Here is a 24103-nt window from a genome sequence, read left to right as displayed (position 1 = left end):
GGCGGCCGCTGATGTAAGCCCGGCGGGCCCCTGGGCTCCGCTCGGCTGCGGCGGGAGCCCCGGCACCGGCCGGCCCAGCTCAGTCAAGGAGGAGAGGCTAGCTGGCGAGGCACCTGCCACAGAGCCCCGGCGGCGAGACAGACTGACACCCCGCTAGCCCGCGGGACGCTTGCCGGGGAGGCGCAAGAGCAGCGCGCTCTGCGCTCTGGAGCGGTCCCTGGAGCACCGCGACCGCAGCACCGCTTCTGCCCGCGCCCATTGTTCCCCGCGGGGGCGGGGCGCCTGGAGCCGGGCCGCGCGCCGCGCCCCTGAACGCGGGAGGGAGGAATAGGGAGGGAGCGCGGGGTCCCCGCGCCCAGCCCGGCCTGGGAGGAGGCGCAGCGCGGCGAGCCGGGGGACCCGGAGCCGGACTGGGAGCCACCCCGTGGCGCGCAGCCTGCCCGAGTATGGGTTCCTGAGGCAGCCCCGCGCTGGCGGCGAAGGACGCGTCCCCACAGGCGGACTGACAGGCGGGCGGACCTGGAGCCAGCCCCCAGCTCCGCATCCGCACCCCTATCCCCGGCCGGGTCCCGGCTCCCGGCACCATGGACAAGCTGCCGCCGTCCATGCGTAAGCGGCTCTACAGCCTCCCGCAGCAGGTGGGGGCCAAGGCGTGGATCATGGACGAGGAAGAGGACGCAGAGGAGGAGGGTGCCGGGGGCCGCCAAGATCCCAGCCGCAGGAGCATCCGACTGCGTCCCCTGCCCTCGCCCTCGCCCTCGCCCTCGCCCTCGCCCTCGGCAGCTGCGGGCAGCACGGAGTCTCGGGGTGCGGCCCTCGGGGCGGCGGACAACGAGGGGCCGGCCCGCAGCGCGGGCAAGTCCAGTACGAACGGAGACTGCAGGCGCTTCCGCGGGAGCCTGGCCTCGCTGGGCAGCCGGGGCGGCGGCAGCGGTGGAGTAGGGAGCGGCAGCAGTCATGGGCACCTGCATGACTCCGCGGAGGAGCGGCGGCTCATCGCGGAGGGCGACGCGTCCCCCGGCGAGGACAGGACGCCCCCAGGCCTGGCGGCCGAGCCCGAGCGCCCCGGTGCCGCGGCGCAGCCCGCAGCCTCGCCACCGCCGCCCCAGCAGCCGCCTCAGCCGGCCTCCACCTCCGGCGAGCAGCCCTCCACGGACACTGCTATCAAAGTGGAGGGAGGCGCGGCCGCGAGCGACCAGATCCTCCCTGAGGCGGAGGTGCGCCTGGGCCAGGCCGGCTTCATGCAGCGCCAGTTCGGGGCCATGCTTCAACCCGGGGTCAATAAATTCTCGCTGAGGATGTTCGGCAGCCAGAAAGCCGTGGAGCGCGAGCAGGAGAGGGTTAAGTCAGCCGGGTTTTGGATTATCCACCCCTACAGCGACTTCAGGTAAGATGCCCGGGTGGGTATCCTGTGGGTGCTTTGAGCGATCTCAGGCATGCTTCCTCTCCCACCCGTTGTCTCCCGGCCGGAGTTAACTTTCCCTCCTTGCGCTGGGAGCTCCAAGAAAAGCCAGGCGCCTCTAGGCTCCCAGACACCCCCAGATCTCCTTCTGAACCTCGCTGGGAACTTTTCTTTTCTCGGGCTCCTGTCTTGTCTCTTCTGGCTGGCATTGGAGAAGGCTGAAAAGGTGTTCTGAGTCTGGCCCAGCCTTGCCTGCAGCCAGGATAGGGCTCTGCCACCTTAAGCCACACATTCCACCTCCCCCCTCAAGGCTGCAGAGTCAAGGTGGCCATCCTAGAGGCGCTCCAGGTCATTTAGCCTGCAGAGCACGGCTGTGAAGGGAGACAGACTTCTTAGTAGCTGGGCCAATTCCTTGGGTGCTGACTGCAGACATCAATATCCTCCTGGCACCCTGGGAAACTGCAGCCAGGCCCCTGTATGACTGAGGTCACTGGGGTTTCAGGCCCAGGATAAAAGCCACCTACGTTTTCTCAACCCTAGGTTCAATGCTCCTTGCTGAATGTTGGACCCAGAGCAGGCACCCTGGGCATCTGGCTTCCAGCCTGGTAGTGCAGAATGACCTTGCTTATAGTGGTCAGTGAAGATGCCTGGTGTCCTGACTGATGTGCAGCTGTCCTGTGACCCCAATCTGGTCCAGTGCCTCATCTCCACCAGAGTGGCCCAAGCTTTAGTAACTGCTAGATCTCTCATGTCAGTTGTGGGTCTGCAGGCAAAAGGTGTGACTGCCAGTCAGCTGTCCTGTGACCCTGCCCCCTCCTACATCACCTGAATCAGATGCCACTGAACAGCTGATGCCAGCTGGGGCCTGTGGGACATATGTATGTAAGAGGGATTGTTGTTGCCTCTGGGGTTGGCATCAGGGATGGCCTTACCCAAGCCAAGGATGAGGTCTTCCATTGCCCCTCTGGGCTTTCCTGACACACCAGGTTGAGATGACAGTCTGGGAAACAGTCATTCTTTTTAGCTGGGTTTCTCTCATTCTCCCTCTCTCTGGACCCTCCCCCCTATTTGTCTCTCTCACCTAACTAGCCTTCTTGCTTGCCTATAAAAATGAGCATTTTGCCAACCTAGAGCCCTCTTTGCAAACTCCAGGGAAACTGGATTTGTAATGAGAGCAAAGCCATTTTCCATCCAATGAGAGAGATTTCTCTGGTTGGGAATGACCAGTCAGACAACACCGGATGGCTTAAAATAGGTGGTGAATAGAGGCCCCTCTCTCACTCTTTTTTTTTTTGAGGGACTGCTCTTTCTTTCCTTTTTCTTTTTTTATTCCCAGGGGAAGGGTTGGTTACCGGGGATTAAACTCAGGGGCACTCAACCACTGAGCTATATCCCCAGCCCTATTTCGTATTTTATTTAGAGACAGGGTCCGAGTTGCTTTGTACCTTGCCCTTGCCGTTGCAGAGGCTGGCTTTGAACTGGTAAATATCCTGTCTCAGCCTCCCCGCTGCTGGGATTACAGGTGTGTGCTGCTGTGCCCAGCTCTCTCTCTTTCTCTCCCCCCCCCCCAGGGACTGCTCTTTCTAACCCTAATATTCAGGCTTCCCAGAGGGCAAAGAAGCCAAGGGGCAGACTGAGCAAAGCTATAGTCATCAGATTTGTGAGCAAATGCTTGACCCTCCCCTCAGAAGCTGTGTCTGGATTTCCAGTGCATGGTTCCTAAAGAATGAAGTCCTCCTGGCCAGGACTGGGACTTGAAGATCCCAAGCTAAGCCAGGGAGGAGTGGGCAGGAACCATGTCTCCTTCATCTCTCTGGGTGTTCTAAGCTTCTCCTCTGAATACCTCAGTAGTGGCAACAGACCATTCCTGTATCATCCACTTCAGATTGTTGAGGGGCCCTTCCCTCCTGTGCTGAACCCCTGCCTGCCTTTGTGGTAGGAAAGTTTCCTTTTAGAGTTCTTGTCACCAAGCTCATTGCCAACCCCAGGCATGCTTAGCCTCCATCAACAAAAAGCACTAATTCGGGACCTTCTGGGCCCTGGGTCTTGCCCTGCTGGCCTCGCTTATTGGGGTGGGGAAGTGCTAGGACTGGGGTAGATTTCATCCAAAGGAACTTCCCACTTTCCTGTTCTTACCTCTGCCCTTCCTGGTGCATCAGTCTGCAGTCCCCCTGCTGTGGAACCTTCCACTTAACTGCAGGCTGCCTGGGACATGGAGTTGGGAGGAGGGTGGGTGACACAGGGAGAGATTGGATGCAACAGGACTGATAAATGGATAGTGGGAAAAAAGGTCCAACTGGACTTTGAATTTGGGTTGGTGCAACAAGCATCAGGGACTGGTGGTGAGAAGTGTGCATCCCTATGTGCAGCCTTGTAGCTATGCAATGGTGGGTCTGGTGGGAAAAAGAAATCCAAGAAAGATCCTCTCTGTGTATGCATGTCTAAAGGGGTGGTGGTCATACCTCTCCTGACTCTAGGCCAAAATAACTAGCCTCATCTTCAGGTCAAAGAGGCAAGGGCCTGGCTAAGTTGCCTAAGCTTAGAGAACTCATCACACAACCCAGACTAATCTACTCCCACCTTAGTCAGCACCCAAGCATTGGTTCCTAGAGTTTCAGCCACCAGCGTTGGGCCCTGTATGGAACCAATCATCATTGCTCTCCTCCAGTTTCACCAGAGTTTCTACAAGCATTGCCCAGGCCAGTTGAGGATTTATTCATCATTTTGACGGGCAGGAAGCATTGATCCAGCAGAATTGGTTTAATAAAGAATCGCCAGCAGACCATGATAGATTGAGTTTGTGGTTTAGAGTTCAGAGCTGGCTGTGATGGGCTGCTTCTGGCATCTGTCCTGGGGGAGGAAGACTGGATGCCTTTTCCAGGGCTGGAGTGGACTTGCTATGAGGGACCACCATAACCTGGGCTGTGACTAATAGTAAGCTTTTCTTGACTACCTCTGCTTCTTGTCACCCCCAACACTGTGTCCTACCTACCCACATGGCTCCTCCAGTCTACAAGGACTTTGCCCTCCCCTCCCCTTCTGTTCCCCATTTGCCTTCTGAAACTTATATTTATGGTTAAAGGAAGAGGCCAGCACATGACAATCCCTGAGAACATTGCTCCCCAGGCTTCTGCCTAAGGCTGGCGTGGCTCCTTGGTCCCAAATGGATCCTTCCTTCCTCAGGTGCCATGTCCTAGAAGTCAAGGCTTGGCGGTGGGAACTTGAAACAAATAAAGTGTAGTGTCTAGATAATTCTGTTTTTCCAAGAAGGGGGGAGGGGAGAAAGGGAGTGGGGACAGCAAGGGAAGGTGTAGCTGGTTTTGTTCCCAGAGGCTAGTGAGCCTTTAAGCGTTGGGCTCCAGGGTTGGCCTGGGTGTAAGTACCTAATTTCTGTCTAAGTGGGTGTCTTGGGGGCTGTGAGGGTGAATGTGGAGGCCAGCAGGGAAGTCCCTAGGCAAGATGTCAGTTCTGGGACTTCTGCTGTGCCCTCAAATCTAGCTCAGCCTTGAGAATGGGGGTAGGCAGAAGCTTGGCTTTTCTCATTCCCCTGCCTCTACTATCTCTTGACCTGAGCCTCCTAAAGCTGTGAGCAAGGGAAGGGAGAGGAAGGAAGGGCCTAAAATATCTTTACCTTGGGGCAAAAACAGCTGGGCTCTGAAATAATGGACACTGGTACAATGGCCTAGCAGGTCCTAGGTATTGTCCTGACTTCCTGGTGCCGGTCCTGAAATACACTTATTGTCACTGCTTATCTCACATCACCTCTCAGCCCTGTCTGCCAGGAGGCCCTGCTTGAGTTAGGAGCCTTCTTTGAGCCTCAGTTTTCACACATAGAAAATGGCAAGTTCTGTTGCCTTTCCCTATGTCAACGGTGGGTACCACCTGGAGGTAAGAAGTCATAGTGAGCTGCCCTCTTCTCCTGGTCCTGAGCAGAGCTGTGGTGGTACAGTGGGCAGCTGGTTCTCTAGCTGTGAAGCACGGCCACCTCACAAGACTGGGGCTGGTGAAGCTCAGGAATTGGTGAAACCGAGAGCCAGGACCCTCAGACAAGCTGGGTAGAGAGGCCTGGTTGTCTCTGTGGCCAGGCTCCAGTACTCTGGTTTGGCGGTAGCATGTGGGGCTAAGGGCTGTCTTCTCCCCTGCCTGGCCTTGTCCTTTAGTACCTCAGTGCTATGGCCGCAGATCTTTAGCCTGTCAGGTAGCCTACCTTGCATAGGGAGCTCCCTACAGTATTGGTTTGTCTGCCTGTCCATCTCCCCTCTTCTCCCAGGCTTTAAGGCATTCCTATTGTGAGCCACACCTTCCTGACCACACTGCTTGGGTCACTCTGGCCACCATCTTCTGTCCCTCACTGGCCACCTCATTGCATTTGGTTGAAGCTTTGTTTGTTATGATGCTGCTTCTCACTGTAGCGTCCTCCAACTCACCCGAGGATTTTGTTGAAATACAGACTCTGATTTCAGTAGGTCAGGGTTGGGATCTGAGACTCTGCATGCCTGATAAGCTCCCACTGATAAGCTCCTAAGTGGTGCTGCTGCCGCCACTGCCCCAACTAGGACCAACACTAGGCTTAAAGTACTGAGTTTAAACCTCCTGTGCTTTTTCTGTACTTGGCCTGAGTCCCCTGAGGGCAGATCCTATGTCTTCTCCCTTTGGTTTCAGAGCCCTGGGCCTCCAGCACCAAGCTCAGAGTGGTGGGTGAGTGCTGTGACCTGGGTGCAGCCAAGCCGCAGAGGTCTGCTAGCAAACTTGGGGATGTGAGATTCAGTCTGCTTCTCTTCCCTTCCTGCACTGCTGTGTGAACCCTGCTGGCCCTGGATGCTGGTTTCTGGAGTAGGGGTGAGCAGGGAAAGCCATGTGGCTTCAGGACGGTTGTTAATTTATCTCATGTCACCACTTTCTCAGCTTCTGTTCCATCCAGTGGACCAGAGGGCTTGTCCTGGTTGGGGGAGAAGGGACCGGTCATACGGTGACTGCTGTGCTGCAGTGAGATTCCCAGAAAGGAACATATGTTGTCTGTAAGAGAGTCCCGAGGTGACAGGGCAGGGGAGCAGGTGTGAGGTGGCTCTGACAGTGGCCAGTTGGGAGGAAGACAGAGGCATTTGGGAACAGCAGCTGCCTTAGCACTTTGAGCAGGGGCTTGGCCCCAATCTTATGTGTTCTTCTTCTGTCCCAGAGTCTGCCCAGCAGCCTCTCCTGTGGGCTGGGCTTGCCTGTCACTTCTCCCTGCCCCCTCCTACCTGGAAGGCACCAGTCTCCATTCAGATGATGGGGCTGACAAGTGTCATAGCAGCCCAAGTGGCCCTTGTGCCAGCCACAAGACTGGCAACCGTGAGGGAATTCACCCAGATCTGAAGGTCCTGGCCCAATCCCTCTAGGGGCTTGTCATATAACTAAAGAGGCAGCAGCTCCAGCTTGGCTCAAGGGCTCTTACAAAGCTGCTACTGCCAGTTTCTAATTAATAGAAGGGCCACTGAGGCCAGCCAGGCAGTCCTGCTCTAGCCCAGGGGATGCTGAAGAATCCATACTTTCCAGCCAGAGAGGGCCATGGAAGGGCAGGGGCATTGTCTTGGCTTCAAAGAGGATGTTTTCTGCCAGCCAGGCATCTTTACTGAGAAAGCATTGCTATGGCCCTGGAAATCTGTGGTCCCAAGGGCCAGGAAACCACTTGGAAACACTCTCTACTATCAGCACCACTCAGAACTGAGGCAGGAGGTGAGCTCCATCACTGACGGTGCTCAAGGTAAGACCCAGAGAAGTACCGAGATCAGAGCTTGCCAGACAGCGTCCTGTGGGCCAAATACCCCAAACCCAGAGGTGCTGTGTTTGGCCAGCATAACGCATTAACAAATCTGAGCCAGTGTTTTAAAAGGGAAAGATGTAGGGGCTGGGGTTGTAGCTCAGTGGTAGAGCGCTTGCCTAGCATATATGAGGCACTGGGTTCCATCCTCAGCACTGTATATAAATAAATAAATAAATGTATGTCCACCAACAACTAAAAATATATATTTAAAAGGGAAAAAGAGGTAATATAAAAATATGGTTTGGGGGCTTCTTTTGAAAAAACTAGAAACTCTTGATGGCTCTGGCCTCACATTCCCACACCACAGCTAGCAGCTCGGGGAGACTAGAGGCTGCTCCCTTTAAACTGGCTTTTTCTGTCCAGTTTGCCCACAGATCCCAGTTGTCCCTAATGTATCTGTTTGTCTTACTCCCAGCTGTGTCACCTAGTCACCTGAACCCTGCAGGTTTCTGAATGTGTAGTCCTCCACTTGAGGTTCACAGACCGTAGCCACTAACCACAAGGCACCTGCCATGGGCTGGCAGCTTCACATATCTTGCTTATCACTCTTCACAGTGGCCCCCCAAGTAGTTTTATTGTCCTCAATTTATAGATAAGGCTCTGACAGGGATGGAGGAGAGATTGCCTTAAATTATATCACTGTGAAGTACCAGAACTGGAATTTGACCCTGGTCTCTCGGACTCTGAACTCATATTTGTCTTTCCTTTTCTCCCTTCCTCCCTCTTCTTCTCACTCTCTCCTCCTCTTTTAATTTTGTTACTTTTTTTTTTTAAAAAAGTGTAATTACATGATTAGATCAAGAAAATATTCTCCTGAGAATTAAAACATTGAGGTGGGGCTCAGCAAGGGGGTGGTGGTGGACGGTAGGCATAGGAAATTGATCAGGTCTCAGAATCCCAGATCTGGAGAGGCTGTAGCAAGCCCTGGCCTAGAGACCTTCTTGTATAGAGAGTGGGCAGAGAAACAGAGAGGGATAGTGACTGGTCCAAGGTCACAGAGGAAGTCTAGTCAAAAACAAAATCAGAACCAGTTGGTTACATCATGTGTCTACAAAGATCTTAAAGCTTAGGTTCCTTCCTGGCTTCCCACTTGGAGGGTTTTCAGAGAAGGCTTTTCCTGATTGGTTTTGTCACTTGAAGCTTCTTATCATCCCACCCTCACACCTATTTTTCTGGACTAATAGTATTTTCAGGGTCCCATCATAATTTAGGTTTGGGCTGGGTATGTATGTTGCTCAATGATAGAGCACATGCTTAGCACATGGAAGCCCTGGGTTCAGTCCTAGCACTGTAATAATAATAATAATAATAATAATAATAATAATAATAATATCATCATCATCATCATCATCACATGATAAGGGAATCTTTCCATATCTGAAGATGTGGAGTCTGGGGGCTGAGCCATGCTGCTTGAAACCCTAGTCCGATGGCTGCCACTCCTGGGGTTGTAAGCCAGGATGACTGCCAACCTGCTCCTTCCTTGGCAGGTCCTAACTTCTGTGGAGCCCATTTTGGTTTTTGAAGTGTATCTGGGTACCACCAATGCTCCTATTCCTGGATGAGAATGATCAGGGCTCAGAGGGGAGGGGGACAAGTAGCCAGTAGTATCTGTGTTCTGTCCACCAGAGAAATAGATGGTCACTTTGTCTATTCATTATATCCCTCAGAGAAATGAGGATAATTGGTCGGTGGATTAGGACTCAGCATGTGACCAGACCGTGGTCAAAGCTCAGTCTCTAATGAAGATGGGGTTCAGTGTGTAACCAAGATCGGGGACTCAATCTGAGGCTGTGACCAGGGTCAGGCTTAGTCTGTGACTAGGGTCAAGACTCAGTTAATGACCAGGATCAGGGTCAGTCATGACTAAGGTCAGGGCTCAGTCTGTGACCAAGATAAGGTCCTGGTCCAGGGTCAGGGACTGAAGTCCTTGAACAAATCCTTTGGACCAATCTCAGGGCCCTCCCTGAGGCTCCAGGGTCTGGGGCAGGTGGGCTTACTGCCCCTGTCCTACCCAGGGCCCACCCCTTCAGGAAGCCCTCCCTGCATTCCCTGAGCTTCCATACCCCATGGTATGTGAGCCAGCTACCTCTGCTTCTCTCTGGGAGGTAAAGTACAAATTATAAATAAACAACAGTGCCCCTGCTGCTGCCCATGCTGGAACCACCAAATCCCACACGTGACCACTCCCCGCCCCACTCTGCTTTCTCATTGTTGGGTCTGGTGTCTGGTATTCCCAGCCAGGCAGCAAACTCAAGGCGCCTGCAGAGCAGTGCTCAGGGCTGGGGACACGAGGCGTACCAGCTCAATAGAGGAACTCCCTTCGCCCGGCTGCACCCCCAGCTCTGGGCTACCACAAATTACAGAGCAAGCAGCAGGGCCTCCAGGTCTGATCACGGCAGCTGCGGGGGCCTGATAATTGGCTGCTGATGATTTTGTGTCTGTCTAAGCATTTACCCATGTGGGTGGAAGTGTTATGTCTGTGTGAACGAGGCTTTCAGAAATTAATATGTAATGGGACTGACTTAAGCATTGTTTTCTGGGCTTGGAGAGGGGCAAGCAAAGGGGGTCATGCCCCAGGAGACCATATAGTCCATTCTAACACTGTGTCTGTGATGGGGAAGGGGGACTCACAACAAAGGGGAGGATAGGGTTTCATCTCCTCTTGAGGTACCCAGGTCTAGTCTAGGGGAGTATAGACAAGTGATAGACCTGTGTGAATTGATAGTTAGGGGAGGCTTCCTGGAGGAGGTGGATTTGGGCTGGATCTGAAGGAGAGAGAATCATTCTACACACTTTCTGGAAAGCAGGTGTCTGAGAGCTTGAGCTAAGAGGCCACTTAGTTGGGGAGGATGTTGGCAGACACTGAGGGCAAGTTACTCTGAACCATCTCTCCTTAAGTTCTGTCCTTCACCCCGAGGGTTCTATGTCCATGGCATGGTCTCCCTGCCATGCTGCCTGAGCACCTTGGTCTTTGCAGCCTAGGGGAGCTCTCAGGCCGCAGTCCCAGGTGTGCAGCCCTGGAGAACACTCCTTTCTCTTGCCCTACTAGGCCTGAGAGGCAGGTGTTGCTGCTGCCTTAGTATCACTGAGCATGTGGCCAGGAGCCCAGAAGTAATTACCCTGTGGTTCCCATTGAAGGCTGGAGCAGCCCCTATCAATGATTAACATGAATCCCAGTCACTGGAGTCCCCAGCCACAGGCTTTTCCCACCTACAGTTTGTTAGAGGACGTGAGGCATCTGTTCCCTTCCCCAGGGACGGGAAGGACCCTCAGTCACACAGATCTCATAGATATCATTAGAAGGTCCAGCAGAAAAGCCTCTGCAGACAGGCCATCTTGTTGCAGCCCAGAGGCTGGTCCACCTGGAGCCCTGGGGCCTCCCATCCTGAACTGGCCTAGCTTGTGATGACCCCCTCCCACTCTAGAGTTTGCCCCTCTGACCCTCATCCTGTTCTGCCTGGTGACTTCAGCAAACTCCTTTCCTCTCTCCATGTCCAGGGTCAGGGTTCAGTCTGAGGCTGAGAAGAGAGCAGAGCTAATTGGACAAATAGGTATTGAACCCGTAATCCTGACCCCATTAGTGCAAATTGAGCTGGCAGGGCAGGGACAGTGCTGCCGACCAGTAGAGCTGATGAGAATCTCCTTCCTCTTCCTGGGGATTCTGCTGAGGCCCAGCCAGGCATGACCCTGGAGCTACACAGCCTCCATAGTCCTGGAGCAGATGGGGGATCCTTTACCTATGGGCATCTTACTGCTGAGGTTTTGCCAGCCCTTAAACTTGAGGAACCAGGTGGGGTCTCCTTGGTCGTGTAGTTACACACCCAGCTGCCCAATTATATCATGGCCCCTGTAGAGTGATGGTTATTCTTTCTTTATTCCCTGGACATCCTATCCAAGGACTGACAGAGCAGAGACCTAATGAAAACAAGCTGAAATGTTGCACTTCTTCAAAGAGCCCCAACTATGCCCTCCCCGCTCCTAGGGGTCAATTCCTAGGGGCTCTTGAAGCTTAGACCTCAGAAGAGTTCAGTGTTGAGCACCCATGGAGACCCCAAGTCATACTGGAAAGTGTGCTTGGAGGATCCCTGTGAGACACGTCAGCAGAACTGTCCACTATGGGTTGGCAGAAGAAAGAAACTGAAAAGGCTGTCTCTCCTGCCCCAGAGGCTCTGGGGAGGCAGATTCTGGGGATAGGGCCGAGAGGACAGCCCTGTGAATCAGAAGCCAGTCATGTGGTCTTAGGTGAGGCCTCACTTTCCTGTACCTTGCTTTCCCCAGCTGAAAACGGGACTGAAGAGGGGCTGGGTTTTAGCAAGATCTCAAAGCCTAAATTGGCGATTCCTGCAGAGTTCCCTGGGGGCTTTATATAATCATGGTGCCTGGGCCTCCCCAAGTTAGGCTTGGCAGGTACAATTTTGGAAAGCACCCCAGGTGATTCTGTTTCCGTCACTTTGGGAGCCCATGAACTGGGGCATCCCTATGGCCCTTCCTGTGTTAACAGTCTGCAGTTTTCTGATGGCTCCATGTGCTTCTGCCCTTCAGTGGCTCCCCAGAGCAGGTGTAAAATCCTGACTTCTGGGCCCAGCATCCAAGCCCATTGGTGATAGGCCCACCTCTCCAGGGAGCTGTTCCCCTTTCTTCCATACAGGTTGTTAGGAATCAGAATCACAAAAATGTGGGGCTGGGCGGGACCTCAGGGAACATGGCCCTTGCTCAGCTTCTTTGTTAGACTGTGTTTTCCTGGAGAGAAGGCACAGAGACCCACCCAGCTTCGTGTCTTTGGAGCCCATACACTCCCCGGGGATCTTTATTGCTTGACCTGCCCTCCCCCCTCTCAGAAGAAGGGGGGTTATGTATAGCAGTATTTAGCTCCCCTTTATGGGGCAGCCCTCCCATAGCTTCCTCATCGGCCCTTCCGTGACCAGTGCTGACTGGACTTAGGACATTCTGCCCCAAATCCATCCCCAAGCCGTATGTTGCAACGCAAGCCTGCTTCCTCCTTCACACTGGTGCACTGGTGGCACCTTCCAGCGTGAGCAGGTGAGCTCTCCTACCTCATTACCCCAGAGGTTGTGCTCACGTGCTACTCCACAACAATATCTATTTTTGTTCCATTCGCCTGAGTGGTAGAACAGGAGGTTCCTGGGGGAGTGGTGTTTGAGTCTTCTTTGAATCTTGAAAGCTGAGCTGAAAAGTTCTTCAACTGCTTGTCTTCTCCCCAGTTTTCCCCAGATGGTCTTGTCAGCTGGGCGAAGCACAGAAGAGTTAGGCTATTAGCTTGAGGGAACACAGCATCTTGGCAGCCTGGAGCATTATAGAGCAGAGCAGATGTCCCCTGCTGTGCAGTTTGAGAATGTGTGCTCTCTCTCGCACATGTACACATACACTAGTGTGGGTCTTTCTGCACAGACTTAGGGACTCCAGAGGTCTCGGTCCATCAGAGAAGTGATGGATTGTTACCTTGAACTGTTCCTTTGGCCAGCTGTGCTGTCAGGATGGTGCAGCTACAATCTTTTCCTTAAGGAATTCTCTTCTACAACTTTCAGGGCTCTTCATGGTCCCCAGAAGAGTCCTGACTTTTTAGTCTGGTGTTCAGAATGCCCTCCATCTTCTCTTCAGACCCATGTCAGACTGGTGGGGGAATCTGAGTTCTCTGAGGTGCTTCCTTCCCTTAGCAGCTTCCACCCACTCAGCTGCCCCGGCTGGCCTCTAGCCTCTACACTGAGGACTCATGGAATCTGGTGTGTCTTTAGAGGTTGTCTAGATTCATTCTCTCTAGAACCAGTAGGGAATCTAAGAGTCAAGACTTGTTCAAGGTCACACAGCAAGTTAGTCCCCATCAGAGACTCCTTCCATGTGTGGCATGGGCCTCGAGCCACAGTGCCGACCTTCCTGACCCATCGACACCCCGGGCCCCACTCCATCTCTGAGGCTTTGGTAAACAGCAGGCCATGCTGCCCTCTGCTCCTGCATCCATATCCTAAAGCCTGGCTGAATTTCTCCTCTGGTTGTCCCCAGCCTATGGCCAGACAAGCTCCTCATCTCATTCCTCAGCTTAGGACCCTGTTTCTCATGGAGCTGGCCTGAGTCCTCACCCCTCTGTGGAGTGGGTCTGCCCTTCCCCAAGACAGGGCTGCTTGAGGTGGGGCCAGTCCATCTCTCTCAGAATTCTCATAACCCTCAGTCCGAGCCCTGCATCTTAGTGGTCACAAAAATAACTATGATGATGATGATAATGGCTAAATATATCAAGTATTTATGCTATAGAGTGTGTTAGAAATACCATCTTGTTTCCTTCTCCCAGAGTCCTGGGACATGGGCATTAATGATCTCATTTTGCACATGAGAAAATGGGCTTGGAGAGGTTAAGTGACTTGCCCAGGGCTGCACAGAAGTGGCCAAACCCTGGAGCAGCCTTGTCATCACTGTGGAGCTTATTAGCAATGCGGCTGTCAGGCTCCACCCCACACCTACTAAAGCCCACTAGTGTGGCCCTTAGGAGGATCCCTGAGTGTTCATATGTGCAGAGGCACTACACTGTGTGACAGAAGGGTCGCAGACATGGAAGAGAAGATCAATCACCCTCATACAGCTCACTTTCTCCCTGGAAAGTGGCCAAGATTAGCCCTCAATGTATCATGACAGGCTAGGACCTCGGCCCAGGTCAGAAAAGGGCCAAAGAGCTAGGGGAATAGGGTCATTTGGAGTTTAAACAACAACAACAAATCTTGTTACTCAAAAGAACTATCATCACAGAAAAATTAGAAAATAAAGGTATGTCAAAATCCAAACCTGCCTCCACCCCCAGCCCCCATGAACCAAGCACTTGGTGCCCTTGGCTTTAAATCTAACTGTCTGAGGCAGCCTCTGGCAGCCCAGGGAGAAGCTACCTGGGAGCCCTGTGATTCTGAGTCAGAGATTTTGAGGTGGGTTAAAAATAGAGCCCTGGTGGCTAGGCAGTGGTGGGAGGAAGAAAGCAATTCATCTATTATAGTGGAGGGACCCTGGGGTCAGTGAGGGGAGGCTGTGCAGGAAGGAGGCAGTGGTGGGGGGCAGGAGGGTGTGTGTGGGTATTCTGTCTCCAGTGATCTATGCAGGTCAGGCTGGAAACAGTCTCAGCCTCAGTTGCCATCTTTAGAGAGCCTAAAAACAAAGGTAATGGAAAAGGATCGATGGGAGAAATTGAAGACACGGACAAGAGAGGGGATCTCCCATAAGGTCCCTGGGGAGGAAAAGGGGATGGTATAAAGCAGGTAAGTGGAAGAGATCCTGATTCCCTGGGGACTGGAAGGAAAGGAAGAGGTTGAGGATGAGGGATACACAATCAGGTCTGGTTGTGGAAAGCAGAAGCGGACATTCTGGTGGCTTCCCTCTTCTCTGTGGAGTACCAGGTGGTGTCATCCACTGATGGTGAAGGGGAACATGGCAGTCAGTCTCAGAGCTTTGAGGTGAGAGGCAGTCATCTGAAATAATTGCTCTGGAGAATGGGTAGGGAAATTAGCTAGAGGTTCCTGGGGGATGGACCCACAGAGGCAAGTGCCCAACTGCATTTGGACATTCCATGAGAATGTTGAGGCACAGGGAGCTAAAGGAACTTGGATATTTAGTAGAACTGGTCTGAGGTTGTGGGGTTTTCTGCAAAAATCCCATACAATCTGGCCCGGGGTTCTGGTGTTTGAAGAGGGCTCCAGAAAGGCAGGGCATCAGGATTAGTGTATTAGAGAGGTGCATGAACTAGACCATTATGTCTGGGGTGAGCAGATTACAGGAAGACAGGCCAGCTCTTTTGGGGAGGATCTGAGGAGTCAGCAGACTGTGAGCTCCCAGGACACTGCAGGATAGATGAAGCCCAGCTGCATGAGAGCTGGGCAGGAAGGAGGCTGGAGGGGTTGGCTCACCTGAGACTGCAGAGATGGAGCAAGGGGATGTGGTGACGTGGTCCAGAGTATGCAGCTGGGATGGATGCCTGGCATGGAGTTGTTAGAGTCAGGGCTTTCAGCTCCCAAGAGCTGGGGGTTGTCTGCGTCGATGATAGGGAATAGAAGTCACTCAGGGTGATGGCAGGATTTGGCATGGAACAGAAGGTTGAAAACCAGGTGCCAGTATTGCCGTGGTCCCTGAGGGTAGCAGATGGATGCTGGAAGGATGGCCAGCAGATGACAGGATGCCCAAAGGATCTTATAGACCTTTCTACCATAGGAAGGAAGTGGCAGCAGTAGGGAGAGGGGACAATGCTGACTCACCCCTGACCTTGAGGCATGAGGGATTTGGGAGAGTGATGACCTTACGATGCAATTAAGGTTCACTTAAGGAGAGAAGCAGAGGGGTTAGGGAGTAAAAAAGTTGAGATGAAGGTACCTGGAAGAGAACACAAGAGAGAGATTAGGGAGGGAGAGGAGGAGGAAGTGGAGGCACAGAGACAGGGAGTAATAAAATATCATTTGCCAGATTCATATTTCTGTAACATAGTTAGAAAGTGGGATTCTATAGTCAGCTTATTTGTGTTTTAATTCCCTTTTAAATTTTTTTTAGTTATAGGTGAACACAATATCTTTATTTTATTTTATATTTTTTATGTGGTGCTGAAGATCGAACCCAGTGCCTCACGCATGCTAGGCGAGCGCTCCACCTCTGAGCCACAACCCCTGCCCCTGAATTCTTTTTTATTTATTTATTTTTTGGTACCAGGGATTGAACCCAGGGGCATTTAACCACTGAGCCACATCCCCAGCCCCTTTTTATTTGGAGACAGGGTATCACTAAATTGCTGAGGTTGTCTTTGAACTTGGGGATCCTCCTGCCTCAGTCTCCAGAGCCACTGGAATTATAGGCATGAGCCATCATGCCCAGCTTGCATTCAAATTCTTGATCTACCACATGTAACAAAGTTCTCAACTTTGCATGCCTCAGTCTCCTCATCTGTAAAATGGGCATAATCACAGTATTTCCTTCATAGGGTTTTATGAGGATTAAATATATCCAAAGTGCTAAGACTAGTGCCTGTCAAACAGTAAGTGCCAAACAGAATTTGACTGCTGCCCTCCTCCATTTACATGGTCTTTATTATCACTTTGGGTGGTATCTTCATTGGTCCTGGAAAACCAAAGGCTAGATCACAAATGGAGGGGAATATCCCAGCTTTCATCTTTTTCTCAGACATGAAGATTCCTGGGTTATTAGGTTCCATGGTTTTTGCAGGGGTTGGAATGAGGGTCATGTGTTACCTGATGAAGGGTACGACATTTGCTAATATAGACATACAAGCCCAGAGTAGGGAGAAGAGGGAAGGGTTCCAGACCCAGGAGCCCAAGCTTTCTTCAATAATGGTGATTCACCACAAGAGTTCAAGATAGGGGCGACTTCATCATAATTTGGAAATAAAATGCAGACAGTGTGTGAGTTGGAGAGAAAGAGGTTGGGGCTGGAGACCAGGCAGGAAATGGGTGCAAGGGTCCAGGTGAAGAGCAGATCTGGGCCAGATCAGTCAGAGGGAGATTCAGAAATCACGATGGAAGAAGCCAGGTGAGACTTGGAAGCTTTCGGGGGGACTTGTGGGGATGGGTGGAAGGTAAGAGAAGGCTCTGGGGGGGGGTGACTTGAGATTTGGAACCCAGGTGATTGAAATGCAGACTGCGCTGCCCTCCAGGGGGACAAATTTTGCAGGCAGGTGGGAATGCAGGTCTGGTGGTAGGAGTGGTGTCTGACTAGAGCTGTCCGCTCCGTGGGAGCAGGAGAAGATGGGCACTGGGTGTGCTGCTTGTTTTGGAGAGAACCTGGGGACCATGGGATCTGCCCCTCACTACTTCTCTCCTGGGTATCCAGAGCCCAGCTGTGGCCTTCTGAGCAAGACTCCTGTCAGCTTAGAGAGCCCTGGGGTAGAGGAGGGTCCTCTGGCTTTAAACAGAATGAGGCCTTGGATTCAGGCGTTTATGAACTCCAGTATGTCTGAGTCTGGCTGTCCACTGGTTGATTCTTTATCAGTACATGACACTGCCACCTTGGTTACATAGCTTGGATTTTGGGACTTATTCACAGGTGATTCTGGGGCAGAGCATTGCTAGGGGAGCACTGGGTATCTATTTCAAGGCTTTGGGAATACTACTATTTCTTTCTTTGTGGGTCTTAGTTTTCTGTTCTTTGGAATGGGTGCAAATGTTCCCAATTAACTGACTGCTAGTGACCAAGGTGCTTTTTTTTCGGGGGTGGTGTGTGGCACATACTGGAGATTGAACTCAGGGGCCCTCGTCCACTGAGCACATCCTCAGCTCTGTTTTTTATTTTATTTAGAGACAGGGTCTCACTGAGTTGCTTAGCATCTCGTTTTTGCTGAGGTTGGCTTTGAACTCACCAGCCTCCTGCCTCAGCCTCCTGAGTCTCTGGGATAGGTGTGTGCTACCACACCCAGCTCAAGTTGCTTTAAACATTTGAGAGGTGTACTACATCCCTACTCAGGAAGTACCTCAGAAGACTCCAGGATCAGGAAGGTAGGTCCCTTTGCATACTCTTTGAAGCCCCCACTTCTCCTGTCTCTGAGACAGGGGCTGCATGAGAAACATGCCAGAAAGGCTTGTCTTCCTCCTGCCTCCCACTGAGGTGCCTGATACCCTCAGACTCTAGAGTCCCACAGATCTCTCTGAATCTTGCCTCTGTTCCTAATTAGCTGTGTATCTTGGGAAAAGACTTCTCTTTGAGCTTCAGTGTCATTATCTATAAAATTAATAGCAACCATAGTGTTGGTGTGAGGGTTAAATGAAAAAAAAATCATGGAAAACACAAAGTAAGTGTGATATTTTGGGGTCTTTTCTTTTTTTGGTACCGGGGCTTGAACTCCCAGACACTGAACCACTGAGCATTCCCTGGTCCTTTTTATATTTGATTTAGAGACAGGGTCTTGCCAAGTTGCTGAGGCTAGCTTTGAACTCACAATCCTCTTGCCTCAGCCTCCTGAGCCGCTGGGATTACAGGCATATGCCATGGCCCCTGACTGGGGTCTTTATGAATAAAGGTTTTTCTGTCACCAAGGAGCCCCTGATGAAAAAGCCCAGACACATTAAGGAATCACTTGAGAGGGTTATGACCATCAGAATTGAGAATGAAGATGGACTAGGGAGCTGAGGATGCCAGGGGGAGGCTCTTGCCAAGTTTCTGGGGTTGGACCTGCAGAACAGGGCTGGCAGGCGTGACGGGTGCTGTCCGTGGTGCTGAACACAATTCTTGGCTCAGGCCTGCCCAGGCTTTCAGAGATCTGTGCAACCATCTGGCAATGAGCAAGGAAGGGTAGTCCACAAGGCCAAGGGCAGCTTCCAAAGCCTGAGTCCTCTCACTTCATTTAGGATCATTTTCCTGACTTCACCCTTCTAGACCACAGGAGCCCACCTTTTGGATGCCGGGCTGCATGGGATGTTTTTCACATCGCTGCCCAACTTGCCTTCCACCCAAGCCTTAGCCTCTGATGGGATCATGAATTTTCGGGTTATTGCATCTGGATGCTGGAGTAAATAGGTTCTGTTATCTGATTAATCAGGTATTGTGGCCCCTGCCGTCTGTCACTGGCTTTCCTGAGTTTATTAGAGGTTTCCCTCCAATCCCATTCCCAGTAGATGCTTTGCTTTTTCTCTTCTCTGAAAAATTTAACTTCCACATCTCTCACCTCCTTCCTGAAAATCTGTTGGTTTGAGTTATTTATTCACTCATTTCATAACACGGAACAAAGGCCAAAACATTTACATATAACAATTAACTTCATTCTCTTAACAAGTTTACTAGTTAGGTACTGTGATTATCTTCATTGAGCAGATGAATAAACTGAGGCAGGGGGAGAGTGAGTGATGGAGCAGGAGTGGAACCCAGGTGGGCTGGCCCCAGAGCCTGTGCCTCTTCCCACCAGATTATGCTGCCCCCTCAAGCAGCTCTGTGAGGCTTCCAGACAGTGATTTGTGGAGACAAATGCTCTGGTGTTCCGACCCCAGCCCAGACTAGGCACCAGAAATAACTTGAGCATCTGGAAACTCAAGATTGAAACAATTAGTCAGAATGTAAGGAAATGGGTGTTTTTGCCTCTCGTAATTTGGTTTTATGAAGACCACTAAATGCAAACATTCTCCTGTTAATTACTGTCTTGAATTTGGTCTATAATTGAGAGAACTAGAGCTGGGGGGAGCGAAGAAACCCGCTGGAGTGGCAGGCCTGCCCAAGTCAGCATTCCCAGCCGCCTCGCGCACCCGATCTGTTAATTTTAGAAACTCCTCTAGCCTGGGCATATTATTAGCTTTATGTACAGAGGACCACATGGCCCTCAGTGGCTTCTCTATGCCACAGTTTTTTTTTTTTGGTTTGTTTTCTTTACCCCAAGAAATTAAATGGAAAGGAATGACGGTGGTGTGTACATAGGGGTGTTTGTGTACTGTGTGTGTGAATGGGGATACCTGGACGTGGCTTCTAATGAGTATATACAGCTGTCTTGGAGTGACATGTGTGCAGCTGGGCAGAGAGTGTACACAGCTCAAAAACACCCCATGGAAGCTGAAACCATTCTCCTCCAACACTCATTAGGGGATGTGTTCTGGGTGTATTCTTTGCAGGAGGGTGTGATGGCTGGGGTGTGGCCCCAGACCTTCACTGGGTTGTCCCAGTAGCCATAGGGATATTGGAGCTGAAGAAGGGGTGGTGGGTCCTGGAGAAGGGAAGAAGCAGACATTGACATCTGGGCACTAGCCTTAGAATGAGAAGTTTTGGCTCCTCTGAGGCCCTGACTTTCAAAGGAGCTGCTGGAAGCTGCCTTTGCAGAAGCCGCCGTTCCCTGAGCAGTTTGACTTGGGACAGCTGTGTTGCCTACCTTCAGTGAGGTAGGCCCTGCCCTCTCCTTGACTCACAGCATCATTTTGAGTCTGCCAAAGAAAACAGTTTGCTGTGAAGTAATTTCTTTGCAAACCTGGAACTCTTTGGGCAGGAACACTTCAGTTTGGGGGGGAGCCCTCTGAAAACTTGAAGAGAGGGAGCTCGTCTTTCTCCCATTTACTTCCTTCTGGCTTCTCTGCCGTGGAGAGTGAAAGATGGCTGAAAGGTTATTTATTCTGGAAGAAGGTATGCTTATTTCTGCCTGACTCATACCTTTATCTGTCTCTGTGTAATTGTCTGAATTAATAGTAGAGAGAAAGAGCTCTGCGGTGCAAGTTCTCAGTCTTGGGACCAGCCCTGGGATGGTTGATGCTTGGGTGGGATCTTTGGAATGATTGGCCTTATCTTCTAGATGCAGGGTCGGTGCCTATCTGTACTGTCTCCACACTCCAGAAGGCCCTCTGCTGGACCAGGTAGAATGATCACCCAACAGAGATGAGTTGACTTTATACATCTTCACATTGCTCAGCTTCTCAGAGGCTTTGCCCTGAAGATCCCTTTGACCTCCCTGAGGAAGGACTTGCAGGTGCTTTGAGGCCTTAGGACAATGATGCTGGAAGCCCTGAGCTGGTCTCCCTTGATTGCACTGAGTGGTACCTCACTGGTGCCAGAAATCCCCCCATTGACACTTCCTGCTTTGATGCTACCCCTGCCCCATTCACACCTCCATGCTAGGATGCAAACCTCTGAGGGAGGAAGATGGTCAGACATTTTCTGGCTAAAGGGGACATCAGAGAGCCAGTGTGGGAGAAGGAGAAAATGGAGGCCCAGAGTGGGGAGAGCATGTGCTGTATATTACATAGATACCCGTGACAGAGACAAGGTTAGAACTGAGGCCTCTGCCTCCCAGGCACTGCTACACCTAGACTTTACCTGCTCTCTGATCTCTGTCTGATAACCTGTCTCAGGCCACAGCTAACCCTCAAGGAGGATGGCCTGGGCCTGGGGTGTTTGAGGTGAGCTGCTCTTGTCATTAAAACAACCTCTCACTTTCTTCTGGGTGTCATTGTTTGACTTGCTTTTCAATCTGACTCTCACTAGAAGGGTGGGGGTAAGTGGAGGAGGCTTGTTACCTGGGGCGCTCACCAAAGGGCAGGAAGGAGGTTATCCTTAGTGAATGAAGAGCCTCTTTCTGTGTCATTTCCTGTGTCTGCAATCCCCACATCTTGCTCTGGTATCCATGTGCCTGTCTCCCTGAGTCTTGGAACTTTCCAAGACTTCTCTCTCTCCCATCTGCTCTCCTCTGGAGCTTTCTCTCTTAGTCTTGTAACTTGTCCTCTCTCTCCTTCTGGTGATTGACATCCTGTGTCTCTGGGCAGATTTTACTGGGATCTGACCATGCTGCTGCTGATGGTGGGAAACCTGATCATCATTCCTGTTGGCATCACCTTCTTCAAGGATGAGAACACCACACCGTGGATCGTCTTCAACGTGGTATCAGACACATTCTTCCTGATCGATTTGGTCCTCAACTTCCGCACAGGGATTGTGGTGGAGGACAACACAGAGATCATTCTGGACCCGCAACGGATAAAGATGAAGTACCTAAAAAGCTGGTTTGTGGTGGATTTCATCTCCTCCATTCCTGTGGACTACATCTTCCTCATTGTGGAGACACGCATTGACTCAGAGGTCTACAAGACTGCTCGGGCCCTGCGAATCGTCCGATTCACCAAGATCCTCAGCCTCCTGCGCCTCTTGCGTCTCTCCCGCCTCATTCGATATATTCACCAGTGGGAAGAGGTGAGTGGTCAGACCAAATCTCTTGGGATAAAGGGGTATTTTCTCAGGCGAAGAGAAGAACCAGCAAGCAGGTAATCTCAGATAGTTGGATTGTACTGTCATATTATAGCAGGCATACCTGCTCCAAGAGGAGAAATATTGGTAATTTCTTGGTCTCTTGTCATGTGTTAGATACTACACAAAGCACTGTGCACACAGTATTCCATTGAAGTCCATAACAATCATAGAACATATAGGTACATGGAGACCCTTGTTTTTCACATGAAGAAACTGAGAGACAGAGATGAAATGATTTACACAAGGTCAAATGGTGAACCTGGAACATGGAGCTCACTGACTCCAGAGCCTGCCCTGATAACAACTGCACCATATTTGGGGGATTGTAAACGCTAAGTCTTTGGGGGCCTGGCAGGGAATGTGAATGGGTGAAAAGGGCCAGTTGGGGACAGTAATGAGGGTGATGGAATTGGGTTAACTGAGGAACATACCTTCCGTCTGTATTGAGCAGCCTCTTCTTGGTTCTAGCTAATTGCTGCCACATAGGAATAGGCCAAAGAGGTTGATAGATCTACAGCTATATCATGAGAAACAGAAGTCTTGATTTTTATACAGATTTTGTTGGCAATTATCTTAGATTGAGTTTTTCTGGAGCAGACCCTCAGAGGAGGATTATGTGAAAGTGATTTTCATGGTAGCATTCCTAGGTAAACCTGATAAGGGAATGGAGAAGAGAGACAGGGAAAGGTCCAAAGCCAAGCAAGTGTGGGACATTTAGCAAAGTTCCATGGAGGGTGATTTTTGACCAATCTCATGAGGAGCTCTGCAGACAGTATACACCATACATTGATGTGGTCCCAATTACAGAAAAGAGTTGGAATGTTGCTATCCCCTTACTTGTCAGTCAGTGGTTTGGGGCCTCCCCACCCTCAGTGCAAGCAGCCAAAACAGTTTCCAGCAGTCTGGGAAAGGCCTCTGATACAGACACTGGAGGAGGTAAAGTGCCTGGGGAGCCTGGAGTCCTGTGCACAATCACTGTAAAGGGGCTGTGGGAATCGGCTACAGCAACTAAAGAAAAAATTGTAAATGAACTGTGTGGGCCAGCACCATTCTGAACAATCCTAACTCATCCATGAGCTGGAGCAGTTATCTGTAGGAGGAAAAAAGGAGGGCCACAGGGAAGAAGCATGGGTGACCTTGCTGGGCACTTCAGTCTGTGTTCACCACCCACCCATGTTACTTGTTTTGGCAGCAACAGCAGGCAGGCTAGCCTGGGGGTACCTGGAGTTGTGGGGAGTCGTGTTTTACGAGACACCCACATTGGCATGTGGAGTGGGCTATGCTGGGAAGGCTTCTTGCTGGGTACATTTCTTGCTGCTTCTCGCTGCTGGTCTCCTGACCTCCAGGACCCCTGCTTGATCAGATGGAAAGTTCCATGATAAGATTACAAAGTCCTCTACCCCCACCCCTAGCAGCAGCCTGGGCCCTGGCTGGCAGCATCCATGGCTGATGGTTGGGGCACCGGCAGATTCAGGTCAGAGGCGTCATGAACACATGTGTCGTGAAGAAGTGCCTACACCAGCTTGGCAGAATTGCTCTGTGGCAGAAATTCTCTTTGGCTTAGAAATTTACATTATTCCTGCTGACAAAGAGGAGCAATGACTTGCCCAAGGTCATGCAGCAGAACTTTGGCAGAACTGGGGCAGAATCGAGTTGGCTCTCTTGGCTCCCATCAGTGTGGCAGTCTCTGCCTGGTGTAATGGAATGCTCAGGGGCTTTGGAGCTAGAATGACACATTTGAGACCAAAGTTAAAATGCCAGCTCTGCATTCCTAGTTGTGTGACCTTGGTGCCACCTTGTCTCTCTGAGCTTCATTCTTTCTATCTGCACAATGGGTGTGAGAATTTCCTGATGGCTGTGGAGGCCTTCACATGAATCCTGGTGCAGAAGAGCCATTTAATAAATATTGCCCTGTTGTCTTGGTAATATTTCATTGTTTCCTCACACATAGCTGGAAAGGTAGACAGGGCAAAACTTATCACCCCTATTTTCCAGAGAGGAAATTGAAGATGAGAAGGGTCAGTTGCCCCAGGGGTGGTATTTTTGACCAAGACTTCTGTTCCCTGATTCCATGACTTTGACTCCATTAATATTCTCTCTGATGGCTGGGTACATCCCCAGTGGGTGATGGACTCCATTCAGTCCAGCAGGTCTACCTGTGCTCTGTCCTGGGTGGGACAGTGGGGACCAGAGGAGTA

The 24103-nt window shown here is 51.4% G+C and overlaps 1 protein-coding gene across 1 annotated transcript in view; it reads left to right on the top strand.

Moving 5' to 3' along the window:
- The first annotated feature begins 584 nt into the window (after positions 1 to 584).
- Positions 585 to 24103, top strand: part of Hcn4 (hyperpolarization activated cyclic nucleotide gated potassium channel 4) — a 38351-nt gene continuing 14832 nt past the window's right edge. The window contains exons 1-2 of the mRNA XM_027926141.2: positions 585 to 1387; positions 21425 to 21848. Of these exons, the coding sequence (XP_027781942.2) occupies positions 585 to 1387; positions 21425 to 21848 (1227 nt within the window). The remainder of the gene's footprint in view (positions 1388 to 21424; positions 21849 to 24103) is intronic.

This window comes from Marmota flaviventris, chromosome 2, assembly GCF_047511675.1.
Source record: "Marmota flaviventris isolate mMarFla1 chromosome 2, mMarFla1.hap1, whole genome shotgun sequence".
In the NCBI taxonomy this organism is placed as follows: Eukaryota; Metazoa; Chordata; class Mammalia; order Rodentia; family Sciuridae; genus Marmota; species Marmota flaviventris.
This window is presented reverse-complemented; position numbering and strand designations above follow the sequence as displayed.